The following is a 23829-nucleotide window of genomic DNA, read 5'->3' as shown; positions in this document are numbered from 1 at the left end:
GTCAACTTTCTTTGAGCCGATGAGGTCAGATGTCAATAATGATTCAGAGAACCTTGTACTGCCAGGGGCAAGTGTAGCAGACACCAATACCCAGTTCATACTTGAGGTGTTATTCAATGACCATATTTTATGGTGGTGTTATTTTCAATTTGTTCCACTATTTTTTAATAAGCTAGCTTGGTACAATCGGTTCTGTTTTAACACAGTAGTTCCGTCCTTGTGCAATCCTGTGTTATAAGAAAATCCTATAATAACAGCACCATTTAAACTAATGGGGCTGGAACTGCATTATAACCAATACACACTTTAAAAGTTTCTGCTATAGAAACAGTGTCTCAAATTCGTCAATTGTGTTATAGCGAATTCGCATTAACAAATCACTCATTATAGCAGAACGACCTGTAGTTAAAACACAAAGTCGGCTGTAGAGTTTTACTCCATGGCTTTCAAAATCAAGAAACAGCTGATGAGACAAAGGGTAAGTGCAGCAGTGAAATATTTATATATTTTAAAAATCTCTTTTTGTTGTCCCAAAATATGAATTCCACACAAATACCACAGCAAGTGAAAAAAAAATTAGCCCTCGTGTACAAAGGTAGCACTGAAGCTGAGCCAAAAATATTGTGGAATGTGAAGAAAATGAAAATCATGTACCTACCACATTATGACAAGGAGCAAAAACGTCTCTGTACAGAATAGCACATTCTCTCTTTGCAAATGGCTGCCTGATTAAGTCAGCTTCACATGGCCTGGTGATACCATTTCTACTCACACACTTGAATAAAGTGAAAATTAGAGAAAATTATTAATTGATTAATTATTTACCAATATCTTAAATAGCTATAAGTTAACTAGCCATTACATTATAATAATTGTATGCTTTCAAGGAAAACAGAGAGGTATCTGAGCAGATGCTAATCTGAACAGACAGCTATTCCAATTGAACATTTAAAGTATGTCCAAAACCACCCCATACTCACTGGCAGAGAGTGGAGTGTGTGGCAACTTTGGGAGCAATCTCATGTTGCAAGAAATCTTAGATACTGTAATCACAATTATATGATGCCAGAAAAAGAAGAAAATTGCATTAGAGTTTAGATAAACATTGTCACAGTGTTTTGCCTTTTTTATATTGACCTGATTTAGATTAGAAGTAACTTATAATGTAGTTATACATTTACTCCTGCAAATCTCTCTCCTGCACATGTGCTCATCCCACCACTGCAGTTCTTTGCTGCCACAGATGGTGTCCTTTCTTTTCTGATGTGCTGTCAAAAAAAAATCCAAGGCATCTGCCATCTTGAATTTGTCAATTTAAAATCCTCAAAGGTTGAAAAAGGCAGGATTTTCACAAGCAATCACTGTCAAACACGAGTTGGATGGAACTGGGAAACCATCTGGAATAAGTGAGTTTTTATTCAACTGGAACATTTAAAGACTTACTTATCTATTTGTACTGCAGTTAAAGCCCATCTTAATTTCTCTGATCAGTTTCCTGAACCCTGGGAAATCCATCTGCTTGATTTAAGTTTAGAGCCAGGTTAAAAGCAATTGAAATATTTCACTTGCATTTCCTTTTTTACACAGAGAGTGGTTCACGTGTGGAATGAACTGCCAGAGGAAATGATGGATGCAGATTCAGTTACATCATTTAACAGACATTTGGATAGGTCCATGAATAAGAAAGCTTTGGAGGGATGTGAACTGAAACCAGGGAAGTGGGACTACTTTAGTTTAGGAAGATGATAGACGTGGACTCGGTGGACTGAAGGGTTTGTTTCCATGCTGAATGACTCTGTGACTGACCATTAAACAAAGCAGGTTTGGTGCAAAGAACAATACTTCAGGTTGGGGTGCTGGAAGTACATCACCATTCCATCACTGTCGCTGGGTCAAATTACTGGAACCCCCTTCCTAACAGCACTGTCCGTATCCCTACACCCCAAGGATTGCAGTGGTTCAAGAAGGCAGCTTTATCACCCATCCTTTATTACCTTCTCCAGAGGTAATAAAGGATGGGTGAGAAATGTTAGAAGCTTTATTGAAGATGTTTTGGTAGGGCACTGAAGTAAGTTCAGGATAATCAGGCAATAAACATGATTTTGTGAAAGGGAAATGATGTCAATTCAGTGTATTGGTGTTCTTTGAAAAAATATTATCTACTGGACAAAGGGAATCAGTGGATGTACTTTACTTAGATCACAACAAAGATTATTGCTGAAAGACTAAATAGGGTGGTCACAAAGACATTAAACTACTAAATGGTTGGAGGAGTTGGAGGAAATCAATACAGTTTCAAAATTAGGTAAGAGGATAGAGAGTAAAGACAGTCTGGAAACCTACTTTAGGTATAGTAGGTAATGGGTGTAGGTTTGCTCACCGAGCTGGAAGGTTCATTTCTAGACATTTCGTCATCATACTAGATAATGTCATCAGTGAGCATCCTGATGAAGCACTGGTAGGCATGGCCCGCTTCCTATTTATGTGTTTAGGTTTCCTTGGGTCAGTGATGTCATTTCCTGTGGTGATGCAATGTCCTGCGGTGATGTCATTTCATGTTATTTTTCTCAAAGGGTGGTAAATGAAATCTGAGCCAATGTGTTTGTTGATAGAGTTATGGCTTGAATGCCATGCTTCTAGAAATTCTTGTGCATGTCTCTGTTTGGCTTGTCTGAGGATGGATGGGTTGTCCAGTCAAAGTGGTGTCCTTCCTCATCTATATATAAAGGTACTATTAAGAGTGGGTCATGTCTTTTTGTGGCTAGTTGATGTTCATGTATCCTGGCGCTTGTTACAGTTCTTGCAAGTTATTTGTAAATGATATACATTTTGTTTGTTGTCTGTATTGGGTTTTACAAGTTCATTAGCTGCTGTTTTAATGTGTTGGTGGGATTGTAGGCTATCATGATGCCAAGGGGCCTGAGTAGTCTGGCAGTCATTTCTAAGGTGTCTTTGATGTCGGGGAGAGTGGCTAGGGTTTCTGAATGTGTTTTGTCTGCTTGTTTGGGTTTGTTGCTGAGAAATTGGCGAACAGTGTTCATCGGGTACTCGTTCCATTTGAATACACTGTATAGGTGATTTTCCTCTGTTCTGCGTAGTTCCTCTGGGCTACAGTGTGTGGTGCCTCATTGAAATAATGTTCTAATGCAGCTTTGTTTGTGGGTATTGGGATGATTGCTTCTGTAGTCAGTATTTGGTCAGTATGTGTTGTTTTCCTGTCAACGCTAGTTTGAAGTTCCCCATTGGCTGTTCGCTCTACTGCGACATCTAGGAATGGCAATTTGTTGTTGTTTTCCTCCTCTTTAGTGAATTTTATGCCAGTAAGAGTATTATTGATGGTCATGAAGGTTTCCTTTAATTTGTTTCGTTTAGTGATGACGAAGGTTTCATCCACGTGGTTGACCCAAAGTTTGGCTTGGATGGTTGGCGGAGCTGTTTGTTCAAGTCTCTGCATTACTGCCTCTGCTAAGAACCCTGATATCGGAGATCCCATGGGTGTTCCATTGGTTTGTCTGTCGGTTTTGTTGTTGACGGTGGTAATGCATAGGTCCACTAGCTTGATGATAATGTCCTTGCTCATGAAGTTGGTGATATTTGGTGTAAGTTGGCGTTCCAGGTAGCAAGACTATGGTTCTGAGGGGGAGCTCCTGGTTTGTGAATTTTGGGTATTCCGTAGAAGCGTGGCATGTTGGATCCGACTGGTTTCATTTTTTGGAAGTCGGTCTTATATATGTCTCCAGATTTCTGATGTTTTTTGAATAGGGCTGTGATTCGATTCTCTAGTTGTGGGGTTGGGTCTATCGCCACATGTTCGTAAGTGTTGGTATCTGCAAGTAGTGCATTTGCTTTCTTAATGTAGTCTCTTTGATTTAAAATGACTGTCAAGTGCCCTTTGTCTGTAGGTAGGATAACAATGTTTTATCTTTTTTTTAGTCTTTCTAGCACTTTTCTTTCTTGTGTACTGAGTGTGTTTCCTTCCTTTTTCCTGCTTAATGTCAATGTGACTGCCAATCTGATAGTTTGCTGGGTTTCTTCTGTGAGTTGGTTATCTTTCAGTGCTGTTTCTAACACTGCTAAGAAATCGTTCTTGTCTGTATCCTGGAAGTTGCAATTTAATCCTCTTACTAATATGGTTATTTCAGTGTCTGTTAAGGGTTGGTCAGATCAGTTTTTATCCATGTTTCTGTGTTGTCCATGTTGTTATTTTGTGTAAGTTTCTCTAGCTTTTTCTGCAGGTCTAGTTTTTTTCATTTGTGTGTTTGGCACTGTCTAATGTCCATGGCTTGTAATTCTATGTCGGTCCATTCATGGTCTGTTGCATTAGTGAGTCACATTTTTTGGTGTAAAATTTCCTGGTTGTATTTACAAAGTCTGTTATGAGCATCATTAATCATTTCTCTAAGCATTCTGTGGCCATTTTGCTCTGCTATTCTTTTGGCTAGTGGTGTGTTAAGGGGGGTTGTATTTAAGACATTTAGAACATTATTTCAACTAGCCACCACACACTGCAGCACAGAGCAGAGGAAAATCACCTATATAGTGTGTTCAAAAAGAACAGGTACCTAATAAACACAGTCTGCCAATTTCTCAGCAACAAATCCAACAAGCAGACAAAACATGTCCAGAAACCCTAGCCATACTCCCCTACATCAAAGACATCTCAGAAATGACTGCCAGACTACTCAGACCTCTTGGCATCATGGTAGCCTACAATCCCACTAACACACTAAAACAGCAGCTAAGGAACAGCAGCTATACAGACAACAAACAAAACTTATTCATTTACAAAATACCTTGCAAGAACTGTAACAAACACTATGGGGCAGCATGGTGGCTCAGTGGTTGGGGCAGCGTGCTGGCTCAGTGGATAGCATTGCTACCTCACAGCACCAGGGACCGTGTTCAACTCCCGCTTCGGGCGACTGTCTATGTAGAGTTTGCACATTCTCCCCGTATCTGTGTGGGTTTCCTCCGGGTGCTCCGGTTTACTCCCACAATCCAAAGATGTGCAGGTCAGGTGAATTGACTATGCAGGGGTAAATATAGGGTAGGGGAATAGGTCTGGGTGGGTTATTCTTCAGATGGTCAGTGTGGACTTGTTGGGCCGAAGGGCCTGTTTCCATACTGTAGGGAATCTAATTGGACAAACAGGCAGAACATTAGTCACCAGGATACATGAACATCAACTAGCCACAAAAAGACATGACCCATCTCAATAGTATCCTTACATACAGATGAGGAAGAATACCACTTTGACTGGGACAACACATCCATCCTAGGACAAGCCAAACACAGACATGCATGAGAATTCCGAGAAGCTTGGCATTCCAACCGGAACTCTATCAACAAACACATTGACTTGGATCTCATTTACCACGCCCTGAGAAAAAGAACAGAAAATGACGTCACCACAGGAAATGACATCACCAACCCAAGGAAACCTAAACACATAAATAGAAAGTGGGCCATTCCATCAGCACTTCATCCGGAGGCTCACTGATGATGTTACGTAGTATGGTGACAAAACAGCTGAAAATGAACCTTCCAACTCAGCGAGCAAACCTACATCTAGAACCTCAAATCTTCTCAAAACTCACTAATAGCAGGTAATAGATAAGAAAAGTATAAGAAGTATGTTGATTATACAGGAAGACAGTAATAATAAACAGATGAATAAACTATCAGTGCTGAGGGACAGGTTAGAGTGCATGGCCCACATAAGAGTTCTATATACAAATTCACAGAATGTAAGGAGCAAATTAAATGAGCTATAGACACTAATTCGAATTGGAGATTAAGATGTAAGAGACATGGCTTCAGATTTTCGGGATTGGAAACTAAATTTATCATGTTATTAGGTTTACAGAACAGACAGGAAAAATGGCAGAGGATGTACAGTAGCCTGACTGATTGAAAGCAAGGCTACTTCAACAGTGAGGGAGATATAATAAGGGGAAAGCATTCAAAGATGACTGTATGGTTGGAACTGAGGAAAGTAAGGATCTAAACTTGCAGTTGATTTTACGTACAGACTCTTTTCATAGCAGCTGTTGTGCTAGATCGTATAAATGTAGAAATCAGGGAAGCTGTTGCAAAAAGAGTAGTACTAATGGGGGATTTTAACTTTAACATCGATTGGGAGAGGCAGACAAGAACTGTCAGAAAGATATTGATTTTCTGGAATGTGTCTGGAATAGCTTCTGACAGTAATATGTCCTGGATACAACAAGGTGACAAGCAATATTGTATTTAGTAGCAAGTAATAAGCCAGGATTTAATTAGTAACCTAACTGTGCATGAACATTTATCAAGTAGGGATTATAACATGATCGGGTTCAATGTAGCACTTGGAAGTGAAAAGCATGAATCAGCTACTCGAGTTTTAGATTCAGAAAAAGCCAACTTTACTGAGATGAAACAGTGACTGTCCAAAGTAAAATGGGAACATCTGCTGATGGGTAAAACAACTGAAGAACTGTGGAGGATGTTTAAATAAACATGTAGCACAATATAAGACCAATTTATACCCACTAAAAAGGAAAAGTTCCATTTCACAGAGAAAAAAACAGCCATTGAAAATGAAAGAGGTGAGGGAAAGCATAAAAGTAAAAGAAGGGGCCTTTAAAAAGTGCAAAAAACAGCACATATGCTGCTGAAAGGGAAAGATACAAAGATGAACAAAGGGCCACAAACAGCTCCTAAAAAGGAATATGAAGGAAACTGCAAATATGTCAAAATCAGTAAGAAGAAATGCTATAGTTACATCAAGGGAAAGTGGGTGGTCAGGATCAATACTGGCCAACTTATGTCTGAAAATGGGGATATTGTGAATGACTGGGGAAATGGTAGACATGTTGAATAATTACTTTGCATCAGTACTTACAGTAGAAAAGAAGCATCGCTTGCCATAAATCCTGAAGAAGTTAATAGTGGTTTGGGAATAGTGACTGAATAAAATTACCCCAAGTAAAACATTGGTTATGAGGAAACTAATGGGATTAAAGAGTGGCAAATGCCAGGAACTGATGGGGTCCATCTGAGGATGTTTAAGGAAATAAGAGAGCACATTGTAGATCCCTAACTATAATCTTCCAGAGTTTCCTAAATACAGGAGTTGTCCCTTTAGATCAGAAATTGCACGTCACACTGCTTTTTAAGAAAAAATGAATGAGGAAAACTAGGGAATTACAGACAAGTTAGCCTAACATTTGTGGTGTTGAAGCTGTTGGAATCTGTAGTCATGAATTAGATAACTGAGTACCTTAAAAATGTTCAGTTAATCAAGGAGAGCTGACATGACTAACAACCTCATTGAACTTTTTGAATAGATGACTAAGATAGTGGGCTGCAGAATATCTATGATTCTTGGTTTATATGGACATCCACAAAAGATTTGATAAAGTCCCATTTAAGAGATTGTTAACTAAGTAGACCACAGAATTGAGGGAAAGTGAGGGAAAGTGAGGAATTGAGGACAAATTACTGGTATGGTTGGGAAATTAGTTGAGTGCCAGGTGACAGAATGTAGACTCAATTTGTCTGCTGTCAGTGGTGTTCCACAAAGATCTGTGTTCGGGCTCATTTATTCACCTTATTTATTAACAACTTATGTAATGGCAGAGAGAGTCATATACCCATATTTGCTAATGACACAAAGTTTCACAACATGGTAGCCTCTGTAGATGATAGCATAAAATTACTAAAGGAAATTGTAGACTTAAGTGAATGGGCAAAACTGAGGCAGATGGAGTTCAAAGGAAACAAGTGTGAAGTTAACCATTTTGGAATAAAAAGGGTACTTTCTAGATGGTATGAAGTTGATTTCTAAAGAGCCTCGGGGATTCAGGTGCACAAATCTTTAAAATGTCACCACTTGGTGCAGAAAATAATCAAGAAAACTAATGCAATGCTGGCCTTTATATCTCAAAGGCTGTAGTACAAGGATGCAGAAGTTGTGCTACAGTTATACAAAATCCTGATTGGGCCACACTTGGAATGCTGTGAGCAGATCTGGGTGCCACACCTTCGGAAAGATATATTTGCCTTGGAGAGAGTACAACGTAGGCTTACAAGAAAGATACCTGGATTTCAGGGGTTAAGTTATGAGGAGAGATTTATAAGTTAGGCCTATTTTCTGTAGTGTAGAAAGTTAAATGCAATCAAATCAAAGTCTTCAAGATATTAATAAGAAAAGACAGGATAGATAAAGGTAAATTATTCCACTGGTTGGGGATTCTAGAATTAGGCAGCGTAGCCTAAGAATTAGAGCCCGATCATTCAGGAGAGATACTAGGAAACACTTCTACACATGAAGGGTGGTAACTTTTTGAAAATCTCTTCCATAAATGGCAGTTGATGATGGAACAGTTATTAATTTCAAATCTGAGGTAGATGAATTTTTGTTAAACAAAGGCATTAAGGAATATAGGTTAAAGCCAGGTATATGGATTTAGGCCACAGATTGGCTATTACATCATTGCATGGGGCTCAAGGGGCTGAATGGCCCACTCCTGTTCCTATGTTCCTGGTGTAACATATTGCATGGTTAGAAAATTGCTGGCAAACAGGATATAAGAATGTTACAAACATGGGGTGGCACGGTGGCTCAGTGGGTAGCACTGCTGCCTCACAGCACCAGGGACCCGGGTTCGATTCCAGCCTCAGGTGACTATCTGCGTGGAGTTTGTACATTCTCTACGTGTCTGCATGGGTTTCCTCCAGGTGCTCTGGTTTCCTCCCATAATCCAAAGATGTGTAGGTCAGGTGAATTGGCCAAACTAAATTGTCCATAGTGTCAGGGGTGAATATAGGGTAGGGGAATGGGTCTGGGTGGGTTACTCTTCAGAGGGTCTGTGTGGACTTGTTGGGCCGAAGGGCCTGTTTCCATACTGAAGGGAATCTAATCTAAGTCATATATAGACAGGTTGTCATTAGACAAATATCTGGCAAATGGAATATAATGTGGGGAAATATGAAATTGTCTGTTTTGGCAGGAAGAATACAAAAAAAAAGCATATTATCTAAAATGATGAGAGTTTGCACAGCTCTGAAATGCAGAAGGATCTGGGCCCTAGTACATGAATCACACAATGCTAGCATGCAAGAGCAATAAATAATTAAGAAACCCAGGTTCAATTCCCGTCTCAGGCGGCTATCTGTGTGGAGTTTGCACATTCTCCCCGTGTCAGCGTGGGTTTCCTCCAGGTGCTCCGGTTTCCTCCCACAGTCCAAAAATGTGCAGATTAGGTGAATTGGCCATCCAAAATTGCATGTAGTGTAAGATGTAGGGGAATGGGTCTGGGTGGGCTCCTCTTCGGAGGGTTGGTGTGGACTTGTTGGGCCGAAGGGCCTGTTTCCACACTGTAAGTAATCTAATCTAATAGAGTGTTATAATTATTGTGAAGAGAATTTAATTAAAGAAAACTGTGGTGAGGTTATACAGAGAACTGGTGAGACCACATTTGAGAGGACTGTGAATAGAACTGGTTACCTTATTTAAGGAAGGATGTACATGCATTGGAAACTATTAAAAGAAGGCCTACCTGGAATGGGCAGGTTTTCTTATGAGGAAAAGTTGGACAAGCTGGGTTTGCATCCACTGGAACTGAGAAGTGTATAGGGTGACTTGATTGAAACATGTAAGATCCTGAGTAGTCTTGACAGGGAAGATGTGGAGGGGATTCTTCCTCCAATAGGGGAATCTAGAAGTAAGGATCACTGTTGAAAAAAAGGGGTTGCCCTTTTAACACGGAGATGAGGTGATTTATTTTTTTGTCACAGAGGGATTGAGTCTTTGGGATTCTCTTTCTGATAAGGCAGTGGAAGCAGAGTTTTTGAACATTTTTAATGTAGAGGTAGGTAGATTGTTGGTAAGCAAGCAGTCATAGAGTCATAGAGATGTACAGCATGGAAATAGATCCTTCGGTCCAACCTGTCCATGCCGACCAGATATCCCAACCTAATCTAGTCCCATCTATTTGACTTTCCAAATGCAGCATCTCACATTTATTTAAATTAAACTCCACCTGCCACTCCTCAGACCATTAGCCCATCTGATCAAAATCCTGTTGTACTCTGAGGTAACATTCTTCGCTATCTGTGACACCTCCAATTGTGATATCATCTGCAAACTTATTAACTATAACTCCTATATTCACAGCACAATATTTATACAAATGATGGAAAGCAGTGGACCCAGTACTGATTCGTGTAGCACACTGCTGGTCACAGGCCTCCAGCCTGAAAAGCAACGCTCCAGGAGGTGAAAGGTTATCAAGGGTAGGTGTTTAGATCAGGGCTAATCTCTTTGTAATAACAACAGAAAGTGTTGGAGAAACTCAGTAGGTCTGATGTGAGAAAAGAGTTAACTTTTCAAGTATGATAAAACTTGCCTTGAAAACTCTGATCTGATTAAATGGCAGAGCAGGCTCAAGTTGTTGAATAACATACTTGAGCCCTTTGTTCACATGCTTGTATGTGCACTTTAAAATCTTCCTAATATTTAATTCCTCTCTTCATCTTAAACTTGTGAAAACAGCACAAGAATCTCAAGATGTCATTGTGCTGTTCCTGCAGTTGAATCGTGATACTCCTCAATTCTTCTTCAATGATGCAACCTCACTATTCAGCAGCCTGTCAATATCAGTACTCCTTTTCCACTGAAGTATTCATGGAAGAGCAAAAAGAAATTAGCCTCCAGTCAAGTGGAAGCAGTACCCTATTGATGAGTAAAAAGTGGTCCTTTTAATACTGAGAGCTTTGGAATATTGTTACTAACTCCTCTTATTTCATTTCAGCTGCTGAAAGTATATTTCTAGAGCAGCCTTCAGGTCATCACCCTCCCATCCAATTCTGACTGACCAGATCAGGGAGAATTGCAAGATCTTCCCAATTTTGGATGGAGGAGGTGAGCCTGGAAATACTTTCAGTTAAAAGGAACACTTCATTTAAATGTTTCAGTCAATGCTGTTGACAAAACGTTGAAGTAGTAAGTATTGGGGGGAGTTGTAGAGGTTTAATGAGTATGTGGATGAGTGTCTGAGGTAACCTGTGATGTGACTGTGACCTTAGTATGTTAACCCAGTCATTTAGTTTGTCTCCAGCACCACCTTATCTTTAATTTTTTGTAATTATCTCTCTGTCTCACTTAATCAGATTATAAATCATCCCTTCGCTGGTTATTCAGCTGTTGACACTTTACTTATTGTCTAACATTCTTGGTTACCTGCAGAGACTTATTATCTGACACTCCACTCACACCAGCTGTGTGACCTTTTGATTTCTCTGTCCTTGATCTCTCTGTCTATAAACTCTGTGTTTGTGAACTTTTCTCTCTCTGCGCCTGACAAAGAGGCCACGCTCTGAAAGCTTGTGATTTTATATAAACCTGTTGGTCTATAACCTGGTGTCTTGTGAGTTCTGACTTTGTTCACCCCAGTCCAACATTGGCACCTCCACATCGTGATTAGTAATGATGGTCTGATACTCTGTTAGAACATTTGAACCTGTACAGTACGAAGCATGTTGTTCTATAGTCTTACCATCATGCACAGTATATTAATATCAGTATTAATATTAATAAATCTTGTATAAAAGCGAATTCAAAGCAAACTGATGAAGATCTTCAACCAACTTAGAATTTCAAATAATCTATACACCACTGTGTTCTGAGTTGCCAAGGAATGTCATTGATGAACTAAAGTGGGCAGGATTAAACAATAGATTATAATGTTTCAATGCATTTAGAGAAATTACCCTTTCTCAGTTCAAGAGAAGTTTCACATTATCTGCTTGAAGTTTTTGCTTACAGTTACTCACAGCACTCAGATTAAACTAAACAGAATGGATGATGTCACAATGGACTTAATGGGCTAATTTTTCTTTCTTATTCTGTACCATTTTATGTCCTTGTCATTCTTACCTGTCCAAGAGCCCAGCTATCTCCAAAAGCTTGAGCATTGCTCACTTCCATGTTGTTTGATGTAGTCATGTCATTTGCAGTATTTTGGTCAAAATTTCCACACAAACCTGTCATTTTACCCTGCCAATGTTGAGATAAAGTAAAGGTTAAAATACAAGAAATCCATATAAAATATATAATCATCAAAATGCTTTTATAAATAAGTGGCACTAAAAAATTTAGAAAAAGAGGAAGCTATTTTCCATCTTTCCTGAATGTATAGCTTCATCAGTTCACCGTATTTATGGATAGTTTCTCATATACATTTCATGTTACTTTAATGGAATAACCAGCTATTCTGAAGTTTCCACTTACTCATACCCAACCCCTGTGGAAATTAGGTTTGATGCACCACAAAAATGAGAAGGAATTAACTTTTGTTTATTTTATTTAAATCAGCATCTTAACCATTTCCACAATCAGGCTTCTTGGGAAAAGTCACAGCTTCTTCATTGTGTGTTAAGGTGCTCGGTGGTTAGTACTGCTGCCTCACAGTGCCAGGGACCCCGGTTCAATGCCAGCCTCCAATGACTGTCTGTGTGGAGTTTGTACATTCCCCCCATGTCTGCATGGGTCTCCTCCCGGTGCTCCAGTTTCCTACCATAGTCCAAAGATGTGCAGATTAGGAGGATTGTCCATGCTAAATTGCCCATAGTGTCCAGGGATGTGTAGGTTAAGTAGATTAGCCATGAGAAATGCAGGGTTAAGGGGATAGGGTGGTGGTGGGGGTGGGGGTGGGGGTGGGGGTGGGGGGGATGGTTGAGTCTGGGTAGGATGCTGTTCAGAGGGTCAGTCTGGACCAAATGGCCTGCTTCCACACTGTAGCGATTCTATTAAAAAATTGAGGCTTTCATCCAAGAGAACACAAAGCAGAAAATGTGCAATTGCAGCAGGGTAATAACAATATAAAAATAGAAGGGAAATGAGCCAGATTTCTTAATCAAAATTGCTTTGTCAGTTTGTACAAAGTATTTGGTATGGAAATATTTTTCCCTGTAAGGTTTACAAAATGTAACTAATTTTAGACAAATGGAACAAAATTAGTTGCTTTTCGAAGCAACACAAAATGACCAAATGATGCCAATGACACAGTGTTATTACAGAAAATGTTTTCAGAAATAATTCCAACATGTTTAATGACTCGAGCAAAGATTGAACAAGTTCCATCAAATTGGCAGCGTGGACAGAGCTTTGGTTATTTGAAATATTCATTGGGATTTTGAATGAACTAAAAGAAATAAGTTCAATAAGTTTCTCTGATTCTGTGTTTAGCAAGTCATTCCAGAGTTAAACAGTTCAGTCGGCTCAAACTGAAGTTGACACAGAGGGAGTTTTGGAATTTAAAAATAGGATTCTGATGAACAAATGGAGAACTCCTTATAGACCTGAGAAAGGAAAGATTTTCATCAGATGTTGGTGCTAACTAAAAATCATCAGGACATACTGTGGATAGCCCATGACATTTCAGTATAATATACCATACACACTAGATTGTGGGAAAACCTCAACATCCAATATGTTATTTATCACATTCTTTCAGTCTTGATCCCTTTCAACCACACCAGTTATATGACCAGTACACTGGTCTCAGAATGGTTCAGGTGAAGAATGTCCCAAAGGTGCAGTTCCTATATCCTCAAGGACTGGGCTGGAGGCACACAAACCGAAACCCATTTCTCCCACAAGTGTTTAATTCTCTAACCTTATTTAACATATGCTAATTTGCTTGTGGGCCAAGTAATAATCATCTGTCTGTGTTACATTTATTAGCATACAATTCTTCACACACAATACTTTAAATAAGCAGAAAGAGTATTAGATTGAAGAGCTTTTTATAAGTAAATCTGTCATGCATTTAACAGTTTAGTTTTGTGTTAATAGTAATAAAAAGATTAACAGTGAGCAAAATCTGTGCTATAAGTTGTATGCCTGAGCCTATAAATAACATTAGCAGCACATATTTATTGCATTTTAAGACATTTATTCTCAGCTTTGATTTGTCAAATAAAGGTACACTGCATCCCAGCAACGTGATGATCTGCTTCACAATGTGAATTGTAGTGAATACATATTTATGTTTGAGGACTATCTGGGAATACTAGAAGATTTTAGACTATTTTAATGTTCTTTGGTTTCATCATATGACTTCTTGGAAACTGAAATCAACTGTCTAATATGTGCTGTAAGCCACCTACATTTTGCTGAAATCAAGTAATTTGGAGAAATGGCTAAACAAGAGCTAAGACATGGGGTTTATTGATTGACTGAAAAAATAACCCCTACTTTCTGAGAGAACTGATGCCCCAATGCTAATGACTGCCTAGTAACTCTCGCTAGTCTTAAAGTTTGCTTCTACAGGTCAGAATAAAGGAGATACTCGTAAGGATGACAGACTCTCTTGAGAAATTCTATTTTCAGTGGAAGTTTCTGGGAATTCTCATAAAGTTTCCAAATACCAGTCTTTCTACCTAGTAAAATCTAAAAACTGTGACCATTCTTTCGAGTCTTGAATCCAAGCCAATTAGAATCAGAACTGAATTTCTATCATCAATCCACAGCTGTCAGTATTTCAATTCTAGCAACATAAAAAAGTGGACATGCAAAATGATCATATTCTATTCTTTGTTTCTAGATGTTTACACGATGGAGATTATTTTCTTCCTTTTACCTTTAAAAAAACCCTATCATCTCACTTGCCTTTTTGTGTTGTGTGTGTGTAATCTGTTTGTGCAATTAAGGGAATCTAGTTTTAATTCTGTGTCATAGATCAGGTGTTGACCAGAGTTTGGCACTTGCTTTAAGAATAAGTTTTGCTGAAAAGAAACAGATTATTTTGAGTGTGTAGTGATTATAACAAGGCCAACCAGCTGGACATCATAGAGTATGAGTTCTCTGATTGGGGCTATTAATCTGATCTAAGCATGGAACCCTGGCTGACAGATAAAATGAGAAGCATCAAAGAATCTGACACTCTGGGTGCTGACATTGATGAGGCTGGGCCAGAGTCAAGGGCTTTCCACATGTAAATAAAGGGTGACTTGGTAATGAAATACCAGCATCTGTGGCCTTATTTAGAGTTCATTACAGAGGCCAAGTGGCTGTTTTTTTTAAGATAGTAGTACAAAAGAGAGACAATTGGCCATCTTGGGAACTGAATCAACACACTTACACTAATGTGGAGTTGTGAATATCAATGCATTCCTTCCATCACAGTTGTAGCAAATTCAATTTTAAAAGCTTGGAAGAAACTTAGTGGCTACAACAATAATATGATACACAAAACCACTATATCTTTAAACCAAATAACTTTCATTTATGCTGTGGTTCTGTTCACCGAGCTGGAAGTATTTGTTGCAAACGTTTCGTCCCCTGTCTAGGTGACATCCTCAGTGCTTGGGAGCCTTCTGTGAAGTGCTTCTGTGGTGTTTCCTCCGGCATTTATAGTGGCCTGTCCCTGCCGCTTCCGGTTGTCAGTTTCAGCTGTCCGCTGTAGTGGCGGGTATATTGGGTCCAGGTCTATGTGTTTGTTGATGGAGTTTGTGGATGAATGCCATGCTTCTAGGAATTCCCTGGCTGTTCTTTGTTTCGCTTGCCCTATAATGGTAGTGTTGTCCCAGCTATCCCTAGTAGCCACACACGCAGACGACAAGCAACATGAATTTGACTGGGACAACACTACCATTATAGGGCAAGCGAAACAAAAAGCAGCCAGGGAATACTGAGGATGTCACCTAGACAGGGGACGAAACGTTGCAACAAAAACTTCCAGCTCGGTGAACAGAGCCACAGCAACGAGCACCCGAGCTACAAATCTTCTCACAAACTTTGAACTTTCATTTATATTGTGATTTTCATAATTTCATAATATTTCAAAGGACTTTATGGCCAGTAAAACACAGTTGAAGTGCAGTCATTCTTGTACAGTAAGAAACACACCACAATGCATGCACAGAGACATTTCTCTTAGCTTTGATTTCTTGTGTTGTGGCAACATGACGGTTTGTATAGCTCAGTTTTGCTTTGAAGTGTTTATTCCCCATAACTGTTCTTGTAGTGAGGTATGTGCTTCTGCAGGATACAGTAAAGATCTGTGTCCCATTGTGAAAATCAGAACTGCCCAAGATTGGATATTTTCAAAATAAAAATCAGAATGTGCTGGAAGTACTCAGTATGTCTGGCAGCATTTGTGGAGAGAGAAACAAGTCTACTACAATGCTTCTTCAGAAATGCTGAATATTCCCAACACTTCTTGTCATATTTCAGATTTTTGCAGTATTTAATTTTTATTTTGGCAATTTAAATTTGATATTCTGCTACCTGTAAAATGTAATGCACTTCCATTGAGCAAGGTTGAAAGTAACTAATCTACTTACTTGCCACTGAGGTCCAGCTTGAATATGTACAGTTGTCTTCCTATCCCAAAACACTGTCATCTCTTGCACTGGATAGTGTACCACTGAGTAGTAACCTGCCTTCCAGAGCTGAAAATCAGGTACTGCTCTCCTTACCCCAGATAAACTCTAATAGAAACAGTAATCACAAGTAATAACTCAAGTCTTCCATCAGTTTTCAACTGTGTCAAAATTCTTATACTATGTAATTAAGGCATTTATTGGATAAATCTACAGCTAATTTAGCACTGTCAAGTTTGCTGTTTACATATTTGGAAAAATTAATTTTGACTGAAAAGCAAATTGCAACCAAAATGGCAAAAATTATAATAATTATACTTTAATTACTAAAATAACTTGTCTTACTTGTGTCAGATGGTGTTGACAAATAAAACAGAAAATATATATATGTACTATTAAGTTGCATTCTTCATCTAGGTATTCATTTCAGATTTAGCTCACTTATGACAAGTCCCATTCTCTCTGGTGGCATTGCCCCTGAGAAACAAGTTAAAATATTGTTTTCTAAAGAGAGATTTGGTACATAATCTAATGTGCCAGTAAATTGAAGCTGGGCAGCCTAGCTAGGTGCAAGGAATTGGAAGCATAGTAATATTTTAGGTAGTATAGCAAGAGCAGGCAGAGTGTGGAGAGTAATAGACAGAAATAGTTTGAAAGCTGTGACCAGTGTTGGACAGAAAAGGAGGAAGGGGTTTGGCTGATGGTAGATGGGATAAGGAGGTTAGGTGGAGGATGGACTTTTAGATGGGGATAGAACTTAAGAAATTTGGAATAATGAGATTTCCATCTGTCAGAACTAGCACTTTGAACAGGAGAACCAGATCTTTAGATTATAAAATGGGAAGAAAATAATAACTAATTGAAACTGAGAGCTGAGAGGAACAGCAGGCAGGGTACGTGGCCAATACCTTTTATGTGACAAGTGGATTCAATACAAAGGGCCATCTTGATTTTTAAGTAGATAAGTCTGCAATGTCTCTGACTGTCAATAGTAAATGAGATCTTCTGGAAATTTGAGACTTCCTTCGGAGTCAAAAGTTCAAGAGTGAAACAAAATTAACTAACTGCACAAAATAGAAAAAACGAACTTACTGTAAGAAGACAACCACTCATTTTGTAGGTAAGCATACGCATGCTATTTTATGTAAATTAAAGACACTTTAAAATTTTAAAGAAGTTGTTTCAGTGTCTATTTATAAACTTAACTTCACAAAAATATGCAGCTCACTAGGGTAAGTATTTATCTGCTGAGGCTTGAAAGAGTAAAAATGCTCGCCTAAGCTCCACAAATGAGCTCACTGTTACCAGTAGAGAATAGGAGCCAGTAGTTATTTTTGCAATTCAAGGTGTGCACAGAAAGTGTTATGGTGACTACTTTTGTGTTTTAATCTTTTTTTACAATAAACAAAGTGTTGGAAAAGGCGCAGAACAGAAAATCATTAATATCATTATAAGTGAATAGTGTCGCTTGCTAATACAGCCAAGCATAATGAATGAGAAGGTGCATATAAATTTTGTCCTATAGCAGGAATGCCATTACTATAGAACATTTAATGTAAAATCAAATATTGGAGTAGCAAGGAAGCTAAATGTAGACATCAATGAGTATATTATAGAGACTTGATTCCATTCGCTGTAAATTTAAATCTCATTAACACTTTAAAATGAAATACTTTAAATCCATTTAAAACTATAAGAAAAATAATAATTTTCTTGCAGATATTAACTATATAATGACAGTTAAACCAGTGGGTGGACGTAGATTTTATTCAGAAGCCCATAAAAGTTGCAATTCAGTCACCAATGTTCTATGAATCACTGAGTTATTATGTCAACAATCTGACAATTATGATTGCACGGTGACTTAATTAGAATAAAATTGGTAATCCAGTCATAAATGTCAATAACTATAATTTTCAAATACATCTTGCACTAGTTCAACAGGAAAACCTCTGTAGGAATTCTGCCCCGTTATGGTGCCATACTCAAGGTATTTATCTTCCTGTTGAAGTGTAAAAAGATATTCTATTCATGTATACAGAGGCTGCTGTTCCTGAACAATGAGGCTAAATTAGTAAAGGTTTTCCTGACTCAATCCTCGCTGAACATTGTGACAAATGCAGTTTCAGTCAGTGCTATTTAATGGCAGTCAGTGGTGGAAACACTGACAAGTTCTATACTGCTGCTGGAGTGATTTGGGCTACAAACTGTAGTGACCTAATTTTAATGCTCGCAGTCAGATGCCTGTAAAAAATAAAGAATTAAATTAGAACATCATATCGGTATTGTTGAGCAATTATGGACTGCAATTACCCGCTAAGCCATCAGCCTTTCCAGTGGTGGGGGTGGCAGGGGCATTGATCATATTTTACAAGACTGAATAAACTGATTCCTTTGAAGAAACCATACACATAAGTTTCCATTTCTGCACATCATTTTAAAAGGAGCATTTGAACACTTCTTGTATACTTTCAAGAAAAAATAAGCAACAAAATGTATATTTGTATTTAATTAGAATAGTTACTCACTGGCTTGCCAGAATTATCATTGAAATAAAGATGGGTGCCTCCAACAGATATCATGAGGGACTTCATACAAATGATTCCACTATCATAGCAATCCACATTCTGAGTAGTTATTGAAACATTCAAATTGGCAGTGCTCTGCAAAACAAATGGATAATTGTGTGTTCTCCATGATAGTAATAGATATTTTGATTGAATTTATAACTGAATTCATAATTTCTCTGGTCTCAAGTGTATTGTACATTATGTAATGTCACTCCATTTATGCAAGGTTTCTTCAGAATCAAATTAGAGGAATGCATTTTTCCATCAAACAACAACCATCTTTGGAAGCGAAACCTTTCACTAGCACAGATGGTTGGATGATTGATCTGAAGATGAAACACCTTTTTAATTAAGACATATTTTGCTGGAAATATTACACATCATTTTGAAGAGAAACATGGTTAGTAAATAATCTGAGGGAATAATATGGAGGTTTGCCCAAGAGAAACAATTATTTAAACTATATTCTTTTTCAGTTACTATGTTACTGAGAGTGTCAGTCTGCTGTTGATAATGTGGCAATATCAGTGATATCCAGAGTGCTCTCCTTGCCTGACATGTGAGATTCAACTGTTAGATGCCACTTGCCACATCAACCCCAAGCTATTGTCCAAGTATACCTGTTGGCTAGTTTGGGCTATTTCATTATCACAGACACTATCAGAGCTGAGCAACGTGAATTTTTCAGAGGATAATCTTGCTCCTGGTTTTATCTCAGAAGAAAGTAATTGATTAAACAACTGAAGAGAACATTACGCTAAGCAACATATATGTTGAGCTTCCCGGGGTTGCAACAATTGGCCTCTAATAACCATAAACATCTTCCTGCATACCAGATGTGAGAATAGCTATGGATGAGGTGTCTATCTTAACCTCCATAACCTTAATTAACCTCGAGGTGAGGCAATGCTGGGCCTTCTTGCTATTATATTCAGCCAAATATCTTCCTAATGTCAAAGAAGATTACTCTCACCTCTTCTTTGCCTTTCAACTCCATATTTATATTAAGACTTTGGTCTGGAGTCAGTGACTTTGGTAGAACTCAAACTAACCTTCGTTGAAGTCATTGATGGTACCTACCATTTGTGATATTATTGATTTTTTAAAATTACTTTATATAGGAATAGGAATAGGCTTTTTAGTCCCTCAAGTCTGTTCTACCATTCCCTGAGATTGGTGAGTGATCTATCACCTAACTCCATATAATCTGCCTTTGCCTATTCAAAATCCCTTAATTGCTATGGTTTACAAAAACCTAAATCTTAAGTTTATCAGGGTTAATGGAAAATACATTTTGAAACACATCCAGTTGAGCCATGACCTTATTAAATAGCAGAACAGGCTTGATGTGTTAAATGGTCTACTTCTGCTCCTATTCGGTGGGTCGTATTTGAAATTAACAATTGGTTCAGCATCAGTCACTATTTGTGAAAGAGAGTTCTACTTTAACCTCTGTGTGCAGAAGCATGAGGAAATACAACAGAAGTAGACCATTCAGCCCATCAAGTCTGTTCCACCTTTCAATACAATCGTTGGTGATTATCCACTTCAAAGTCTTTTTCCCATATTATCTCCATATCCCTTTACATCATTGGGATGTAGAAATCTGTCAATCTTTACGCTAGACATACTCAATAACACAGCTTCCAGCAATGTTGTGGGGTAGAGATTTCCAAAGATTCACAACACTGTATGTGAAAGGGTTTATCCTCAATTCAGCCATAAGTGGGTTCTGCTTTATTTTGAAAATGTGTACTTTGAGTCTCCAATAGGATGTCTACCTTAATAAAAACCAAAAGAACTGTGGATGCTGTAAATCAGTAACAACATTAGAAATTGCTAGAAAAGCTCAGCAGATTGGGCAGCATCGGTGGAGAAAAATCAGAGTTAACATTTCAGGTCAAGAGACCCTCACTCATAAGGAAGCCTACCTTGTCTGTCCCTTGTAGTATTTTGTAGACTTAAATATCACTTTCTCACATTCTTCAAAATTCTAGAGAATATATGCAGAATGTGCCCAAGGTCTCTTCATGGGATAGTCCCATCATCCTGAGAATATCTGGTGAACTTTTGTTGCACTCCTCTTTGTGAGGGGACCAAAACTGCACTCAATACTCCAGGTGTAATGTAATCAAGCTCTTATATACCGAAGCAAGACTTTGCAACCGCTGGACACAAATCCTCTTGTAATAAAGGATAACATACTAGTAACCTTCCTAATTGCCTGCTGCATCTTCATGTAAGCCTTCAATGACTCATTGATGAGCACACCCAGGTCCCTTTGTATATTAAGATTTTCTAATTTCTTACCACATAAGAAACACTCTGCAGATCTGTTCCTCCTGTCAAAGTAGATAACCTCAAAATTATTTCACATTACATTTCTTGTGTTATATTCTTGCCCATTAACAAAGTTTGTCCAAAGCATGTTATCTACATACATGAAAATAATATACTTGGTCCCCACATTCAAATTATTGACATATATTGTGAACAGCTGGAACCCAAGTACTGATCCTTGTGATATTCCACTGGTCACAACCTGCCAATGTGAGATGACCCATTTATATTTGCTTATTATTATTCTCTGTTTTCTGCATGCTACTCAATCCTTAATCAATATTCCCTCTTATACCTTGTGTTTTAGTTTTCTATTTGAGGGAAATTATTATTAATAAGGTTTCATGAACTAAAGGAACTGAAAGCCTTTATTCTAACTTTTAGGAAAAGTCCCTTAGTCTTAAACCTCCCAACTAGCTGAAACAGTCTATCTCTGTCTAATCAATTCCTCTTTATTTTTTGGAAATTTGGCGTAAAACACCCCATAGCCCACTAAACTCTGGGTGATACAACACTTTGCAGAAGATTGGAGATAGACTAGTAGCATTGTTGACTAGTTTGGATTGTTCCTGTGTTTTCTGGATCAGAGATACACAAGCAGTTTCCTGCAATGTTGGGTAGATGCCTATTGTACCATTGCATAGGACTAGCTGATCTGGGCTGGTTATTACTTATGCACTTCAGCAATACAGGTAGTGTCATCAAGATCTGTCGACTTTATGTCCAATAAACTCAATCACCTCTTACTGTCATTTAAACCAAAACAAATTATTTAGATGTAGGGACCTTAGAAGGAGCTGAGTATGATCGTCAACTTATCACATGCGATCAAACCTATTTGCCAAAATAATTGAAGCTTATCTTTTGCACATCCAACAGTTTGCCATGGTTATAGGTGATAGAATTCATGCAGATCTTTTCTTCCATTAGTTTTCTGGTTGTCCAGCACCATCTTTCAATGGATATGTAAGTTAGATGTACTGACGTCTACTTTAATCTGTTGATTATGGAACTACTTGGTTCCACTTGAATCAATTTACTTTTGATTCTTAGCATGTAAGTAGGCCTGTATTGTAACCTCACCAAGTTTGTATATTATTTTAAAATGTACTCCCTGCATGTGTTTGGAATGTGAGGCATATACCAAGCATAAGGTTATGTGGTGATACTTACTCCTGCTGATGGCCCACATTACCTCATGAATTTTTAGTTTGGCTACTAAGGTTTGCTTTGCTTATCCACTCAGCCCAAGTATATGTGGAGGGTGTTCTCACACTGCAAATGAGATATTGAGATAAGAAGCATTATCTCCTAGCAATGTTATTACTTGAAAGAAGATGGGAGTATTATGGGAATGTCACTGGTTCAGAAGTCTGAGGTAATACTCTGAATTAATAGGTTCAAATCCTACATCAACATTAGTTGGTGGAATTTAAATTATATTAATAAATTTGGAATACAAACATGGTCTTAGTAATAGTGACGATGACAGCCATCAACTGTCACTTCTTAGGGAAATAAATCTGCCATCCTTATTTGGTCTGGATTAGACGTGACTCTGGACCCACAGTAAATGTGCTGCCCTCTGAAATGGCCAAGCAAGCCACTCACTTCAAGGGCAAGTAGGAGTAGTCAATAAGTCATGGCACTGAGTGGAATATGTGAGGACCTGACAAAGAAAACAAAATATGCACAGACAGACTGGTTCAACGGCAATGTGGTCAAGCATGCTAGTTCCCTCTTCACTTGAGGCTGATCCTTGCTAATACTTCTATTTTCCACACTTCAGCTCATCCAAGACAGTCAGGCACTGAATTGTCTCAACCACAACATATTTCGTGCCTATAGAATTCACTCAGTATTTCCTCAAGCAAAAGCAATGTGCAGGTTTATTGCTTTGTCAGTTGTGAGTATGCAGTTCAACAGGAAATCTTCTATGCCTTGTGCTAGCCTAAGTTACAAGACAACATAAAATCTGGAATCAATATTGAGGACTCCCAAAGGCAACTCTTATCCAAACAAAAAACGCTAAGAATGATAAAAGAGGAGTCTGAAGATTGAAGCTGATAAACATGGTTTTATGAGTAAAGCAATGTCAAATTTTTCTTGAATTTTGTGTGATGGCAAATCACTTAGCTTGGAACCCAGATGTCAGTCGGAGGAACATTACAGTATTGACTAGGCTGAGATTTTAACATGAAACAGCTAAATAGACAATAGGCAATAGACAATAGATGCAGGAGTCGGCCATTCTGCCCTTCGAGCCTGCACCACCATTCAATATGATCATGGCTGATCATCCTTAATCAGTATCCTGTTCCTGCCTTATCTCCATAATCCTTGATTCCACTATCCTTGAGCGCTCTATCCAACTGTTTCTTAAATGAATCCAGAGACTGGGCCTCCACTGCCCTCTGGGGCAGAGCATTCCACACAGCCACAACTCCCTGGTGAAGAAGTTTCTCCTCATCTCTGTTCTAAATGGTCTACCCCATATTTTTAAGCTGTGTCCTCTGGTTTGGCACTCACCCATCAGCAGAAACATGTT

The 23829-nt window shown here is 38.4% G+C and overlaps 1 protein-coding gene across 2 annotated transcripts in view; it reads right to left on the bottom strand.

Annotated features, from left to right (window-relative positions):
* Positions 1 to 23829, bottom strand: part of otogl (otogelin-like) — a 216746-nt gene that overhangs the window by 104764 nt on the left and 88153 nt on the right. For both annotated transcript variants that reach the window (XM_043709667.1, XM_043709668.1), the window contains exons 26-29: positions 18900 to 19034; positions 16333 to 16479; positions 11921 to 12040; positions 659 to 775 (exon numbers count right to left, since the gene is read on the bottom strand). In XM_043709667.1, the coding sequence (XP_043565602.1) occupies positions 659 to 775; positions 11921 to 12040; positions 16333 to 16479; positions 18900 to 19034 (519 nt within the window). The remainder of the gene's footprint in view (positions 1 to 658; positions 776 to 11920; positions 12041 to 16332; positions 16480 to 18899; positions 19035 to 23829) is intronic.

This window comes from Chiloscyllium plagiosum, chromosome 19 (genome assembly GCF_004010195.1).
Source record: "Chiloscyllium plagiosum isolate BGI_BamShark_2017 chromosome 19, ASM401019v2, whole genome shotgun sequence".
Classification (NCBI taxonomy): domain Eukaryota; kingdom Metazoa; phylum Chordata; class Chondrichthyes; order Orectolobiformes; family Hemiscylliidae; genus Chiloscyllium; species Chiloscyllium plagiosum.
The sequence above is the reverse complement of the archived record's forward strand: the minus strand, read 5'-3'. Positions and strand labels throughout refer to the sequence as shown.